This window comes from Gavia stellata, chromosome 11, assembly GCF_030936135.1.
Source record: "Gavia stellata isolate bGavSte3 chromosome 11, bGavSte3.hap2, whole genome shotgun sequence".
In the NCBI taxonomy this organism is placed as follows: domain Eukaryota; kingdom Metazoa; phylum Chordata; class Aves; order Gaviiformes; family Gaviidae; genus Gavia; species Gavia stellata.
Window position 1 is genome coordinate 12692743 of NC_082604.1, and position 13796 is coordinate 12706538.

The 13796-nt window shown below is 38.9% G+C and overlaps 1 protein-coding gene across 1 annotated transcript; it reads right to left on the reverse strand.

The window, feature by feature from the left end:
- Window positions 1-3873: 3873 nt before the first annotated feature.
- Window positions 3874-12181, reverse strand: SLC16A14 (solute carrier family 16 member 14). The gene is made up of 4 exons (XM_009815411.2): window positions 11920-12181; window positions 10916-11059; window positions 5687-6682; window positions 3874-4022 (listed from the first exon to the last, which is right to left on the reverse strand). The coding sequence occupies exons 1-4, from the start codon at window positions 12179-12181 to the stop codon at window positions 3874-3876; spliced, it is 1551 nt and encodes a 516-aa protein (XP_009813713.1).
- Window positions 12182-13796: the final 1615 nt, after the last annotated feature.

A 13796-nucleotide genomic window follows, 5' to 3' on the forward strand; every position in this document is an offset into this window, starting at 1 on the left:
ATTAAGTCACTGTTGTGATTGTAGTAAATTCTATTAACTCACTTTGCAAATGTTAAACTAATCAATGATTAAGTGCTGCTAAAATCTTGTGATCCGCCTTAAATTGTGAATGAACCTTAGATTGCTGCTTAAATACATATAGTCCTTTATATCTAAACCGTTGACCAAGTCTGGGACTGGGAGTGGACCCAGCTGGTCTTCTCTGAACCTCATGACTCAATGGGAGGATTTCTTTTTTTCTTTGTACTCTTTCCTTTAGAAACCTTTATGAACCATTGATCAAGTCTGAGACTAAGATTGGACTTAGCTGCACCTAAGCACCATCAGTTTAGAAAGCAAGGGGGTCCACTTTGAACCTTGTGACTCAACGGGAGGGTCTTCCTCACCCTTTGCATCTCTGGTCTCTCTGCGAATCATTCTAACTCAAGTGTAACTCAATTCTCCTTTGTATGTTTCTTCCATGCAGTAATAGAGTGAACCTTGCCATCGAACTTTGTTAAGTCGCACTTTTACATCATATTAAACCCGCTTTTGCTAATAGCTTTGATGGTGATTCTTTAAGTGGCCTAAACCACTCATTCGCAACAGTGTGTTAAAATGTTTTTACATTAATTATCTAAACTTCAAGCAAATAATAATTTTGTCACCAAGAAGAAACTTCTTTTGTGACTGAGGATGTGGGTCAAATGATTGTCCTTATCTTGGACAATCCATCAAAATCATGTTTGAGGCAGTCTGCCAGAATGGTATATGGGCAACATTTTTCCTTCCTGTTGCTGATGCAGGAACTTCTGAAAGTAATTGACTTCCATTGTTCGAGTTGCATATTTGATAAAAGACATTTGCTATGTTAAAAGGCTATAACAATGGTTTCTTAAGAGTGTTGTAAAATGAAGGCAGTTCTTACTGATGTTATTGGCTTACTCCAACAATCAACTTCAGTAATTAAGAGGCCAAATATTATTACTCTGAAAGTAGCAGTTGATTAATGTATCATTTGCCGCGGACTAGACTTAAGACTTGAGTATTAAAAACAGTGATTGCAGTATTTGGATAAAATAGTATAATATTTGAAGAGTGTATTAGGTTTACAATTTTTTAACATGTCAAGTATTAAACTTGAATTTTATAAATTGATTAAAAACTATGAATACAGGGTTCTTATATAATTCTATTTCTTTATAAAGCAGTATTTTAATTCTTAAAAGATATTTGCTAATTTAGATTAAGAATATTTTGTTCTACATCTATATGCCAATATTCTTGAAGCATTTGGTGATTGTGGATCTTTAGATGAAGAAACACTTAAGTATATTCTTTCCTCTTTGTGACTATTTCCTTTTAGGACAATGTCAAATAAAAATTTCACAATGTGCATAAAGTACTGTATTGGTAAAATTTCTGTTCTGTGTAATAAAACACTATAAAATGTTGCCTTAGAGAGGTGATTTTAAGAACTACAGTATGTGAGCAGGGCTACTAAACAGACCCTCTTTTCTCACTTTCTGTCAATTTACCACCAAGGAATTTTTTTGTTAGCTTGAGCTCTCATAACAGATTTAGGCAGTTTCAGGTTAGGAAACTAGAACCCATGCTAGCCAATATGGACTGAGTGAATATTAATTTAAAATCCTAATTTAACTTGATTTTGTCAGCCCACCTTCCCTTCTCCTTGATCAGCCATGTACCTGTCCCTTCTGTTACGAGAAATAAGAACAATAATTTTGCAGGAGAATCTTCATTTTTAAGCTTGAAAAAATGAACTTAATTAGTAAATGAACAGAAAGTGAAATTTTGGGTAATGTAAGTTTATTCGCATCATATAGCCCAGCAAGGACTTTTATAGAAAGATATATTGAAGACATCATAAGTGAACAACATATTATTCATTACAGTAATATGCAAATAAAGTTGATTTTGACAAAAGACGAAGTGAAGTTCTAAGTATAAAGAGTACATATCTTTCAAAAAGAAAAAAAAGGAAATTGAGGGAAATCATCACTTCAATATATATATTTTTCACCAATAAAAGATAGCTCAGTTAAAATAAACTAGCAGCAGCATTCACACCAAGACGACGTTAAACCTGTAACAAAAGAACTGATGTGAAAGTGTAGTTTACATGAACATTTTCTCCAATAAAAAAGCTGATTTTAAGAAATTACTGACTGCATGTTCACGCCATGTGTTGCAGTTCACTGCCACCTCAGTTGTTTTAATATGACTTTTAAAGGCCATACATGACTATCCTATATGAATGAACTTATCTAAATCTTAAAGTAGTTTGTGGTTGTCTTAAGGTTTTCTTTTTTAACCTGGCTCATTTCAGTGATCTGTTTTAAAATATGTCCCTGCCAACAGTTGTAGAAGTGTGAAACTAGGAAGTTGGTGAATTGCAGTATAGAACAATACAAGTTGAGGTTCAGAACTTTTTTTTAACCAACCGTGCAGCTATAAAAAAGATCTGTATAACAATATTGTTGCACACTGAACTGTTTCCCAATAATTTGTTCAATATAATTGAATAGTATCAATTGTTTTTAAATAATTCCAGCAGCATGTATCAGTATTAAAATAAGAACCTTATTTGTCATGAAAAAACTTTCATAAAGCCAGCACAAAAAAAAACATACAGTGACTTTTTATTTGACATAGGACAATTAACATCAGACTCACCTCTCAAAGATGAAAATAGTATGTCTTGTACCACCATACAAAACATTCTGCATTGATTACCAGGCGCTTAATGTTGTTTAAGAAAATTTATTTGAGTATTTTAAATGGTCTTTAGCTCATCCATGCTTTGCAGTATCTAATTTTTTAGTGAATAAACATCTCCAACGTGACCAGTCTTAGACAGTTCATGGTGTACGTTACAAGCAGCAACACGACTGATCATAACGTAACAGTCTTTATTATTAAATTAATTGTAACAAAATTTAGTGTGCTGTAGTCCAGTTCTTTCTAAAACTATATTGGGCCAATTTTGCCCAACTCTGTTTCTTTAGTACGGTTTACTTGCAAACAAGTCCCATGGAAGGAGTCAATGGCAATGTTACAAAGTTCTACAATACCTCTAATTAGATAAAGCAGCCAGAAACTTCAAACTGTTTCCAAAAACATTTTCCAGTTTATGAATAACAATAATATTTTCTATACCTTGCCTGTTTTTGCTTTTATGTTTGTTTTACTTCAGGTGCTTTAAATGTCACAGCATTTAGAATGCAGCCTGTGTATTCAGGATGGCTACTTTATTATGCAGTTGATACTTTAAAAAAATAAAATAAAAAATCCTTGAAGTAGAGAGTAGTTTCAGAGAAATATAAGAACTTTTCTTCAGTTTGCATCAAGAAATAGTAATTTCAATACACTGAATTAATTGAATTGTTGTACTAGCATTTCAACAGTACTTGACTAGCAGGTAAGAAATACAATCATTTTCTCATAGTCAGTAACTATTCTTTTACCAGACAGAATACATATTAGGAAGGACTTTTATAAATCATTCATATCCTGATCAAATTCTCTTGTAGGACTAGTGTAAATCAGGAGTAACTGCACTGCAGTCAATGGAGTTTCACCAATGGTTAGTGGTGAAAAGTTAAAAGAGAAGCAAGGGTAAAGGCTCCTAGCATTGTTCCAATTTTAAAAGACTGGCAGGGTGCTTTTAATTGCTGTATTTGCCAGTTCAAAAGTAAAAGATCTTAACTCATTTTAAAAGCATATTTCTAATAATTTATTAGCATTTTGGAGCACATTTGCACTTAAGTACAGCTCAATGGGGTTGGTTCTGTAAGAAAAACAGCTTCATATTGTCATACAATAGAAACATGAAAACAGAAAACTTCTGTAAAAAAACTTCTGGAATTTGTTCTATACTTGTGCCTCTTCCATAGATTTTTCTCTTGGTTGTTTCTTTTGAATACAAGGTTGTGTAAGTAAAAATATTATTCCCACCATGTATAGCAATCCAGATATGTAAAAAGAAAAATCATATTTATGTGTGATGTCATAGATCCAACCTGCAAAATAAGGACAAAACATGTTTGTTACAAAGCTTGACAACAAGGTACATTGCATGGGAAAATATGAAAAATACTGCACGTTTCTCTTTCGACATTTCAGTCAAATCCATAGATGTTTTGTGGAAAAAAGAGGTGGTGATTGTCTGCTCCTCTAGATGCTACAAATGGAAATGTATTAACAAAATCTCTCGCTCATTCACCAAAACCAAAAACTACTGCAAAACCTATCCCCTCATTTAAGTATCACTGAAGTCCTAAAATGGGACTCCAGCTATGTGCCATCTAAAGAAGCCAAGCAACCTTCTCTCTAAAACTGTATTTTTTAAATAAGTTATCACAGGTCTGACTTTAAAATAGACATTTTGGAATCCCAAACCAGTAAGTTCTTTCACCCTACTATTTTCTTTGTAAAATGCCTGATACAGCAGGGTAGTTCAAATGCTACATACTGGGTAAAAGACTTTTCAAAAGATAGAATCTCAGTACTGCAATGACTCTCATTCCAACCTTAATTCCTTTGCAAAAATACATTAAAGTTACTTTAGAAATGTTTGAGAACCCCAAACAGCAAAATTCGCCTATGTCATGCTGGTTGCATTGCAATGTAACCTCAAGATCAGCAGCTTTTTTTAACCTCAACTAATTGCATCCTTTATGCTTCGTTACTAAAGACCAAATACAAAGACATGTTCAGCACAGAGTGAGAGGTGCTGAAGGAATATATGGTGGAGTACAACACTGCTGCTTTTCAAAGGGCACTAAATGAGCTTTCTTCTAAATCGTGTCAGCTCACTCAACAGTGGGGAGAGAAGGTGAGAGCATTCTCGGTTTTCTGGGTTGCTTGTGCTGCTAATAGCTTCAGTTCAGCCTAGGGCCATCCCTGACTGACCACAGCCGTTACTCACAAGGTTTCTTACCACTTTCTTCTGATTTGCGTATCTGTAAAAGACAGACTTAGTCTGGCTATAGTTTTGACAATCAGTACCTATATCTCTCCTGTACTTCCCTGCCTCTTTCTGTAAGAAAATTTATAATGAATGTTTGCTTAAACCTAATTAACTTTAGGGATAACATACATACACTTCTACCTCCTGCTGTGGATGGCAGTAAAGAGATTATGAGCAGTGCAGTCCCCAAAGTAGATTTTTCTGGCTGAAGGAAGGCAAAGCTAAGTTAGTTAAATCAACACATCATTGGCAGCTTAGGGTGGTGACGCCCAAACACACTTTATAGTTCTTGGGTGTAATACTATGGCACAAACACCTGCCTACCCTGAAAACTATTCATCGTTTTTTCATCTAGAGGCATGAGTATGTATAGTGCATATACTACACAAAACACATAAAAATAGGTTAAACCTTTCCATTTTAAAAAAGTATGTGGTAATATTTTAAGGAAACATACCATTACCATTGAGAGGATAGCTTGCAATAGATTTGGGGTTATTTGCAAGGACGGTAATTTGTAGTGTGTGAATAGTGAGCTGGTACCCAGCAGATGTGATCCGTAAATCTGTACAACTTAAAGCTGAATGTTAGGGTCCATAGAGCAGCTGTAATTTTGTTAACTACACGTGCTAAGAACATAAGAAATCTTAATAATATAACAAGTCACACAGTTGTTATACAAACATCTGTTGGTTAGAGATTTGAACTTTTTACCTGCAAAGGGTGGTCCAAGCAATGCAGATATTCCGTTGGCACAAATGATGATGCCATAGGCATTTGCAAGGTGTTTAGTTCCAACTAAATCTTCAGTCACAACAGGCATTAGAGAAAAGTACCCACTAGAAAATCCTATTAGAGCACAAACTACAGCCAGGCTGATGTATGTTTGCATTAGTGGCAAAGTAAGAATGCAGGTGACCAGGGTAAAGTTAGCCATGAGGAAGACGTTCCACGTGCTGATGCACGGGAGATCAGAGATGATTCCAAGGATCACTTTACCGAAAATATGAACAACGGCTATAATGGATGTCAAGGGGAATATATTGTTCTGACTAGATAGGTTGTACTGCTTGACTATTTCTGGAAGATGAATAAAGGGAATGACAAAGCTGCTATAGGCAAACAAAGCCCAAATTATAAAGGCCACAAATACTCTATTGGTAAACAGTGATGCAGCTCCAAAGTAGCTGGAGTACCATATTGCAAAGCCCTTCCTGACTGTAACCGTGAGCTGGCTCACTGTCTTAAGAATGCGCAGTCCGTACATATTCCTTCCGCTTCTAGATTTACCTCCCATTTCTATGTGCTGAACACTGTCAAGCATTTCTTCATTTGTTGCCTCTTCTTTTTTTTCTGGTTCTTCACTGAGGACTCCATTAGATTTTATAGTCTCTGCAGAACGGGACAGAGCTTTTGCCTGATTAACTTCACTATTACTTCTCACAACATATTTTTCACTAACAATGTCTTTGGGAGAAAGCGGTCTCATAAGCGCCCCACAGACACAAAGGTTTAGGGAGACTGCGCCCTGGATGAACATGGCGTTCCTCCACCCAAATTCGGTGCAGAGGTACTTCAGTAAGGCAGTCATTAGGAAAGCTCCAAACCCTGTTCCCGTGGTACTGAGTCCTTGTGCAAGTGCTCTTCTCTTCTGAAAATACTGCCCTACCATGACCACCGCAGGCAGATAAACCATGCCACTTCCAACACCTATGAAAATAAAAACCGTAATCAATCTGAACTTTTGGCCAACAAGATAAAAAGCAGTGAAATGTGAATCAGTTTTACTCCTAACTTTTGCACAAGCATAGTAGTTAAACCAAGAATAATTATTCAATTCTCATGTTAACTTTCATTTCTGTCTTGTAGTATGTTCCAAAATTTGCAATACTCATTGCAGTGAGAATATAATACTGCTATTTAACTGCTGGAAAAACTGAAACACGTGGAAGATAAAACCTTTACCTCAGTTCAGCGTGACACCACTGGAAAGCCCCAAGCATCCCACAATAAATCAATGACAGTTAATATGGCGACAAACATAAAGAAAACCTATTTTGAAATATCTGCATTTCTTATACTTGCATCTGATTGTATCAACAACCAGAAATTGCTTAGTGGGCACATCTTGTTGCTTTTGCCTAAATTCACCAGCAATGAAGATCCAGACTGAGTTTTGGTCCTTGCTTTGTAACTCACAGCGACTGTGAGATACGTTCCAGGAGTCAGCACGGGGGGTTAGCCGGGTGGTGGGACCTGGGGTGGCTTCCAGGTTTCTCTTTGGGCATGCCAGGGAAGTCCCGGGAGGGCCACACAGTAGCTGCACGGGCATATTCTTAAAAGGCAGATCTCTAATTTTGTAATTAAAAACCAGGGTATTCATGGTACCTATTTCAAGCAGACAGCGTTGAGAGTTGTGCACACACGTTATTAAAGGTACCAGTTACCCAGTTTTTCTCACAGCAAATTTCTGACAGAGGGGATTTGGACTGAAAGAGGTGTATGCAGAAGATGCTTCCAAATTCACTGTGATCGTAATTTAGAAGAGTGTTTTGCGCTTAAAACTTTTCCTAAATAGCCGATACCGTAGCTACATGCAGCCTCAGCATGATACAGCCACAGCTAGATGGGAGAAAGAGCTGTTATTCCAGCAAAGCCTGAAAAAAAGCACCTCAACATCACGGCACTGTACTGTGGTCCGAGCTGGCTTGTTTTGCCTGTTAGAAGTATTTATTTCTTTGCTATGTAAATATATGCACAACGTCTCCCTCCCCAAACCCAGCCACAGACTCCAAGGACATCTCTCTGCCCTCCAGAAGGCTCCCCGCCTCCTCAGACCGGCCTGCCGTTGGCTGCTGTGAAAAAGGGGCCCGGGCTCACACTTGCGTTAGTGCTTACTGCCCCTGCCTGCGCATCCCGAGAAGTAAGGCTTTTTAAAAATTTTTTATCTTATCTCTTCATTCTGTGGGCTACATAGCAAAACGTAGTCTAACCAGATGCAAAGGCACGCCACCTTCACAGGCAAACACGGGGCCACAGGCCTCTCCGCTCCTTCTCCTCACAGCTCCGTCCCCCTGCACCACCACAGCAGCGGCAGGGCCCGCTCTGCTCTCCCCCCCGCCGCGGGGCCTCAGGCGGCATTTTGTCCCCCCGCCCACAGGGGCTTTCTGCCACCACCGACTCCGGGCGCCCACCCCGGGGCTCCCCGGGACAGGCGAGGGGGGAGAAGGCTCCTCTGCTCCCCCATACTGCTGCTCCAGGGAGGAGAGCCTGTGGAGCTGGGATGCAGCTGGCAGCCAGGAGGTGAGGGGGCAACGCTGTGAGGAGCTGGGATGGGGACCTGCACTGAGGGGAGGGGCGCTTTGGGAAGGGGAGCTGAGGCGGCAGGGTGGCTGCGGCCGGGGGACGAGGTTGGAGTTGGGGGGACGCACTGCATGAGGGCATCTGGCACGGCGGGTCACCATCAGGGAGAACAGGAGCCACGAGTAAGCCCACCAGCAGTGCATGGAGGCCCAGAAGTGATCACAGCAGGAGGCGGCCACCATAAGTGAACAGCAGTCTTACATCTAGTGGCCATGAGAACATGGAAGAAACTTCCCTGAGGTGGTGGTGAGCGAGGTGACCGTGAGCAAGGGGATGGGAGTGAGGGGATGGGGCCTGAGGCGATAGGTGAGTGAGGAGATCCGAGTGAGGGGACAGTGAGTGAGGAGATGGTGAGTGAGGGAATGGTGAGGGGACAGTGAGTAAGGGGACGGTGAGCGAGGGAACAGCAAGTGAGGGGATGGTGCATGGAGGTCTCATGGAGCTGGAGGAAGCATCTCAGGCATCTGTACACTGGTTTTCTGGCCAGAATTACTCCTGCAACAGCATCTCACTTCTCCACCTCATGTAAAAATTTGCCTCAGCTTTTTTCTGAAAATACGGGTTTCACCTCTCTTTAAATTCTCTGCATAATTTCTGCCTTTTTGTCTGGTATTTTCAGTACGCTTTTTCTGAAAAGGAGCAAGGGCTGAGAGAAAGAGTGTGTAGATTCCTGTCTGCTTGATTATATCCAATATTTATGGAAACAGAAACTCAGAAAAAGGCAGAACCCTGCCTGTAATTATTGTTCTTTGTTCAGGAATTTACAACATTACTGAAATCTATGGTATGGTGGTATAAAGAGTCACCACAGTGATCCTACTTTCAATTTTTTTCCATCCAGAGAGCTAGATAAAAAATTATGTACAGAAATTCTGCAGATTTCTGTGAAATTCTGTGAAAGGGTAGTTTGAGGGAATGGAGGGTACTGAAACTATTATTAGTATTGCAAATAATTTTTTTCATAATGCTTCTGTCTGTCACGTATAACATAGATACCATGCCTCATTTGCAAACATAACTGGCCATGTTATCCGTGGAGTGAATAATATTTCAAAGCCCCTTGAATTGCTCAGTGTTGCTCAGATAATAATTAAAGGCCAAATTTTGTATCTCTCACTTGGATCACTTTAACATCTTTGTTTCATATCTATTAACAGTTTCTCTTTCCAGAAATGAACAGTGACTAAAATGGAGTAGTGCTTTAAGTAGATAATACTTGGTTCTTCTACGTAACTTTCTTAAAGTAACTAAAATTTTTCACAAGAAGCCACATTTTGCTAGAAACTGAGCATTCCAGCACTAAGGATCTATTGGTTTTCAAGAAAGATGCCTAAACATGCATGCCTTTTCATATTTTGATTGGGCTCTTACACATGTTAAAAGGTTTTCTAGAGACCTAATTCCAATAAAAATGACAAAATATTACTTCTTTCAGTGATTTTGATTGTAGAAAAATGTAGCAAAATCAATTGCTATCTATTAGCGGTTGTTGATGTAATCTGAATATCCTTTATTAGAAACTACATATGAAATACAGCCACATGCATTGTCCTAATTCAAGCTGGGATAGAGTTAACTTTCTTCATAGTAGCCCATACGGTGCTATGTTTTGGACTTGTGACCAAAACAGCATTGATAACACAGGGATGTTTTAGCTGGTGCTGGTCAGTACTTAACACAGCATCAAGGCCTTTTCTGTTTCTCAGGTGACCCTGCCAGTGAGTGTGCTGGGGGTGCACAAGAAGCTGGGAGGGGACACAGTGGGACAGCTGACCCCAACTGACCAAGGGGACATCCCATACCACATGACATCATGCTCAGCAATAAAACTGGGGGAAAGAAGGAGGAAGGGGGGGCATTCGGAGTTGTGCTGTTTGTCTTCCCAAGTAATCGTTACACATGATGAAACCCTGCTTTCCTGGAAATGGCTAAACATCTGCCTGCCCATGGGAAGTAGTGAATGAATTCCTTATTTTGTTTTGCTTGTGCATGCAGCTTTTGCTTCACTTATTAAACTTTATCTCACTTTTACCCTCCTGATTCTCTCCCCCATCCCACTGTGGGAGAGCGAGCGAGCAGCTGTGTGAGGCTCAGCTGCCTACCAGCAGTAACCCACAACACCCTGTAAAATGGGTTTTGAAGCAGTACACAGTTATCATAATCTGGTGTTTTATTAACGGGGAGCAGCTCCTGTAGAAAAAATTTGCTGTTTCTTCCTGTGACAAAGAGAGGAGTTAGCTAAATATATAGTTCAACAGTGTTTTAACATGTTTAAATTCACTTGTTAGAGTTTGTGTTACATTAATTCTTCTAATTAAAAAAAATGTCCTCTAATATATTCATTTGGGAGAAACTGATAAAAAAAACATCTTCACATGGCAGATTTAAATGACAACAAAAGTCATTGGGCCCAATCCACTAAGTAAATAAATAAGTTTTCTGAAAAGATAACAGGCTGTAAAGAGTGTGAAAGAAAAGCTGGAATAACTTTACAGTCTAACTTCCCTCTTTACTCACCCAGATAACCTTCAAAGGAATCAAAAATAATTGGAAGAACTTTCAAACGTTAGTACAGCTTACCAGCTGTCACTCCAAACGTAAGGAAGAGGTAGTGCACATTTGAGGCATAGGCACTCAGTATCCAACCTAGGGCATTCAATATCCCTCCAATTATAGCTGTCTTGCGGCACCCACACATGCTGATGAATAAACCAATGAACGGACCTGTTAAAAAACATGAAAAAATGTTAAATTATTTATTTCATTCTCTACGCTCTTTAATAATTTTTCGTATGAAGATTCTTAATGTTTTAAACAAAATTTTAAACATCAGACTATTCATGCAATTCAGTTTATTTTCCCTATTACTGTTTAAAATCGTGAAAAGAAAAATTCAACCAACCAACCAAATGCTTAGTTAAGTACCCGCAGGACCTAAAATCAAAGTTGCCCCATGAAGGAGAGACAGTTTAAACACAGAAAGAAACTGAAACTGTTGTTCCCAATACCAATGCTGTGTGAGTGCAGGCCTTTTTCACAAGTAACTAGAAAGTAAACATTTGATTTTGTTTTCAGTGGAATATTTTAGGCAGACCTAAACACAACTTTTTCTCTCTTAATTTAGGGAGACAGAGGTGTGCGTACACCTATCTAAACAAACATACCCCTCCAGATACTATTTTGGGTCGATCCAACCACAACTTAAAATATAAGTTTTAGTTCAGCTGCCAAACTGAAATATAAACTTGTCCAAATTCAACATTTTCTTGTCCCAGATAGAGTATGGGAAGGACCACAAGCTTCACAGATGATCTGTTTTCTTAATTCTAGTGAGACCTTGAAGTCACAGGCATCCTTTCCTGCTCATGCTGTCTCCTGGATTGTCTTCCCTATCATCTTCCCTGTTGCTCCCTTTCTCCCTCTAACTTGTAAAATTTGTCCTGCTGACTTTAAAAAGGCAACTCAGGAGAACTTGGGCAGCTCTGCTAATAAAATGGAAAACCCTAAGAAAACACTTGAGGGATGAGTGGCAAATATATTCTACAATTCTTTGTAGCTTTGAAATAAATTATGCTGGAACATACCTACAATAAGTGTAATGCCCATGCTGAGGGAGCTAACCCATGCTGTTAAGCCACGACTTTGATTAAACTCTTCAAGCCATTCCATGTTGAGTATTCCAAGGGCCATTTGGGACCCCATGATAAGTATGTGCACAAGGAAAGAGGAAAGTACAATCATCCAAGCCCATCCTCCATCGATGTCTGGATTAGGCTTAACTGGCTTACTTCCAACTTTTGAGTCATCTCCAAAATCGTATCCAATATCCTCTCGACTAGCATACATTTTCTCCACGGTATTCTGAAACAAATGCAGTAAATACCTTCAAAATCATACAAAATTATCAGATTTTGTAGTTTGGTTATAGTGAATGGCATAAATCACAACCATATTTCACCATTGTGATTTAGTGCAGTTGTAAAGTGAATACTGGGTTTTCATTGTTCAAATGTAAAATGCTTAGAAAATTCTCTAGTTAATGTATTTCTTTGTGTACCTTAGTATCATGGCTGTCTATGCAGGAGCATTTATGGGTTGACAGGAGGCTGCATTATTTCCATTACTATATGCTTTACTTACTTGTAGGTGGCTGAGAGGACTCACTCTTCATGGGTTGACTGTGGTCACAAACAAAGACTGGTCTCTCTCTGTATATTCCTTCTCTGTATCACTTTCTGCCGTCCCAGTGAGATTATGTGCCTTTGTGTTCAAGCTGACAAAGCTTGGAATAAAAAAAGGAAATCCTAAAGAGGCAGGTAGATGAAGTTACCGTATCTTTTCAGAGGAAACCAGTTTTCAGTAGTGTAAGAACAAGAGTGAAGACAGAGAAAGATAAAGATTTAAGGTTCTTGGTTTTCAAAATGCTTTGCTTACACAAATTACAAGAAGGGGATTGTTACTACCTCTCTGTCAAGGTTTAAACTTTTACGAGAGTCAGCTTGACAAACAGTTTGCTATTATGCTTTCCGTTTCCATAGTATTAATCCATATAATCCTACTAAACCCAAAGAATTCTTCCAAATTAATGTCAATGCCTATCAGAATCAAACTGAGTAGCAGAGTTATGTGCATAGGTGTATGTAGGATCAGGCCATAATAGCTTAATTTGATTACTTTGATTTCTTCCATTGTTACTCTAAGTGAAGATTGCAACACAATGTGAAAATAATTTCAAAACAATTTTTAATTGATTAACAGGCAAGGGGCAGAAGCCAGTCTTCCCTTCATCTGATTTCTGCTGCAACATACTGAAATACTGAAATGTTACCCAACTGTGGAGCACCACATAGGTTTCCATGGAGACTAGAAATGTAATGATACAAATTACCAGAGATGGTAATTTTTTGTCTTCTTTTCTTCTCCAGAGAAATAAAAAGAGCCACCGGCTTCACGACAGTCAAAAAAGAGAAGAACATTATCAAAAAATGTTTAAAAAAAGCTTCTTACGTGTTCTGTGAGCCCTCAGAAGGTGTGCCTCAGGGCTAGCTCTTCACTACTGAAAACTGGCAGTGAATGGAGTAACTCAGATTCTGTACTAACTGAAAATTTGGGCTATTGTCTTTAAATACATGAGTATATTTTGCTTCTCAAGTTATGACCTTTCCAAACTATTTTACTTTTTTCTTATTGCTAGATAAACACACAGAGAAGGCCTTGAAGTATTTCATACTAGTATGTAGATGGAGTCAGAGCTGATTGGTGAAAGCTACAGTTTCTTTCACAGACAACAGCGAAAACCTGCTGATGTATGTAACCTCTCCACACTGGCTGCTGGGTAAGTTACCTTCATAGTTCAGTGCCACAAATCCCTTGCTTGCAGTACAGGTGATTATGTGTAGCTAAGGGCAGCTTGAACATCTAGGTTCCTCCAAGAGCACACTGATTTACCTCAGGGTGAATT

What these genes read in the sequence shown, in the direction of transcription:
- SLC16A14 (XM_009815411.2), bottom strand. Translation starts at nt 12,181, where the DNA reads ATGTATGCTAGTCGAGAGGATATTGGATACGATTTTGGAGATGACTCA. An exon ending in GGGCATTACACTTATTGTAG is followed by an intron (nt 11,060 to 11,919) that starts GTATGTTCCAGC and finishes GTTTTTTAACAG; the next exon opens with GTCCGTTCATTGGTTTATTC. An exon ending in TACGTTTGGAGTGACAGCTG is followed by an intron (nt 6,683 to 10,915) that starts GTAAGCTGTACT and finishes TTATTTTCATAG; the next exon opens with GTGTTGGAAGTGGCATGGTT.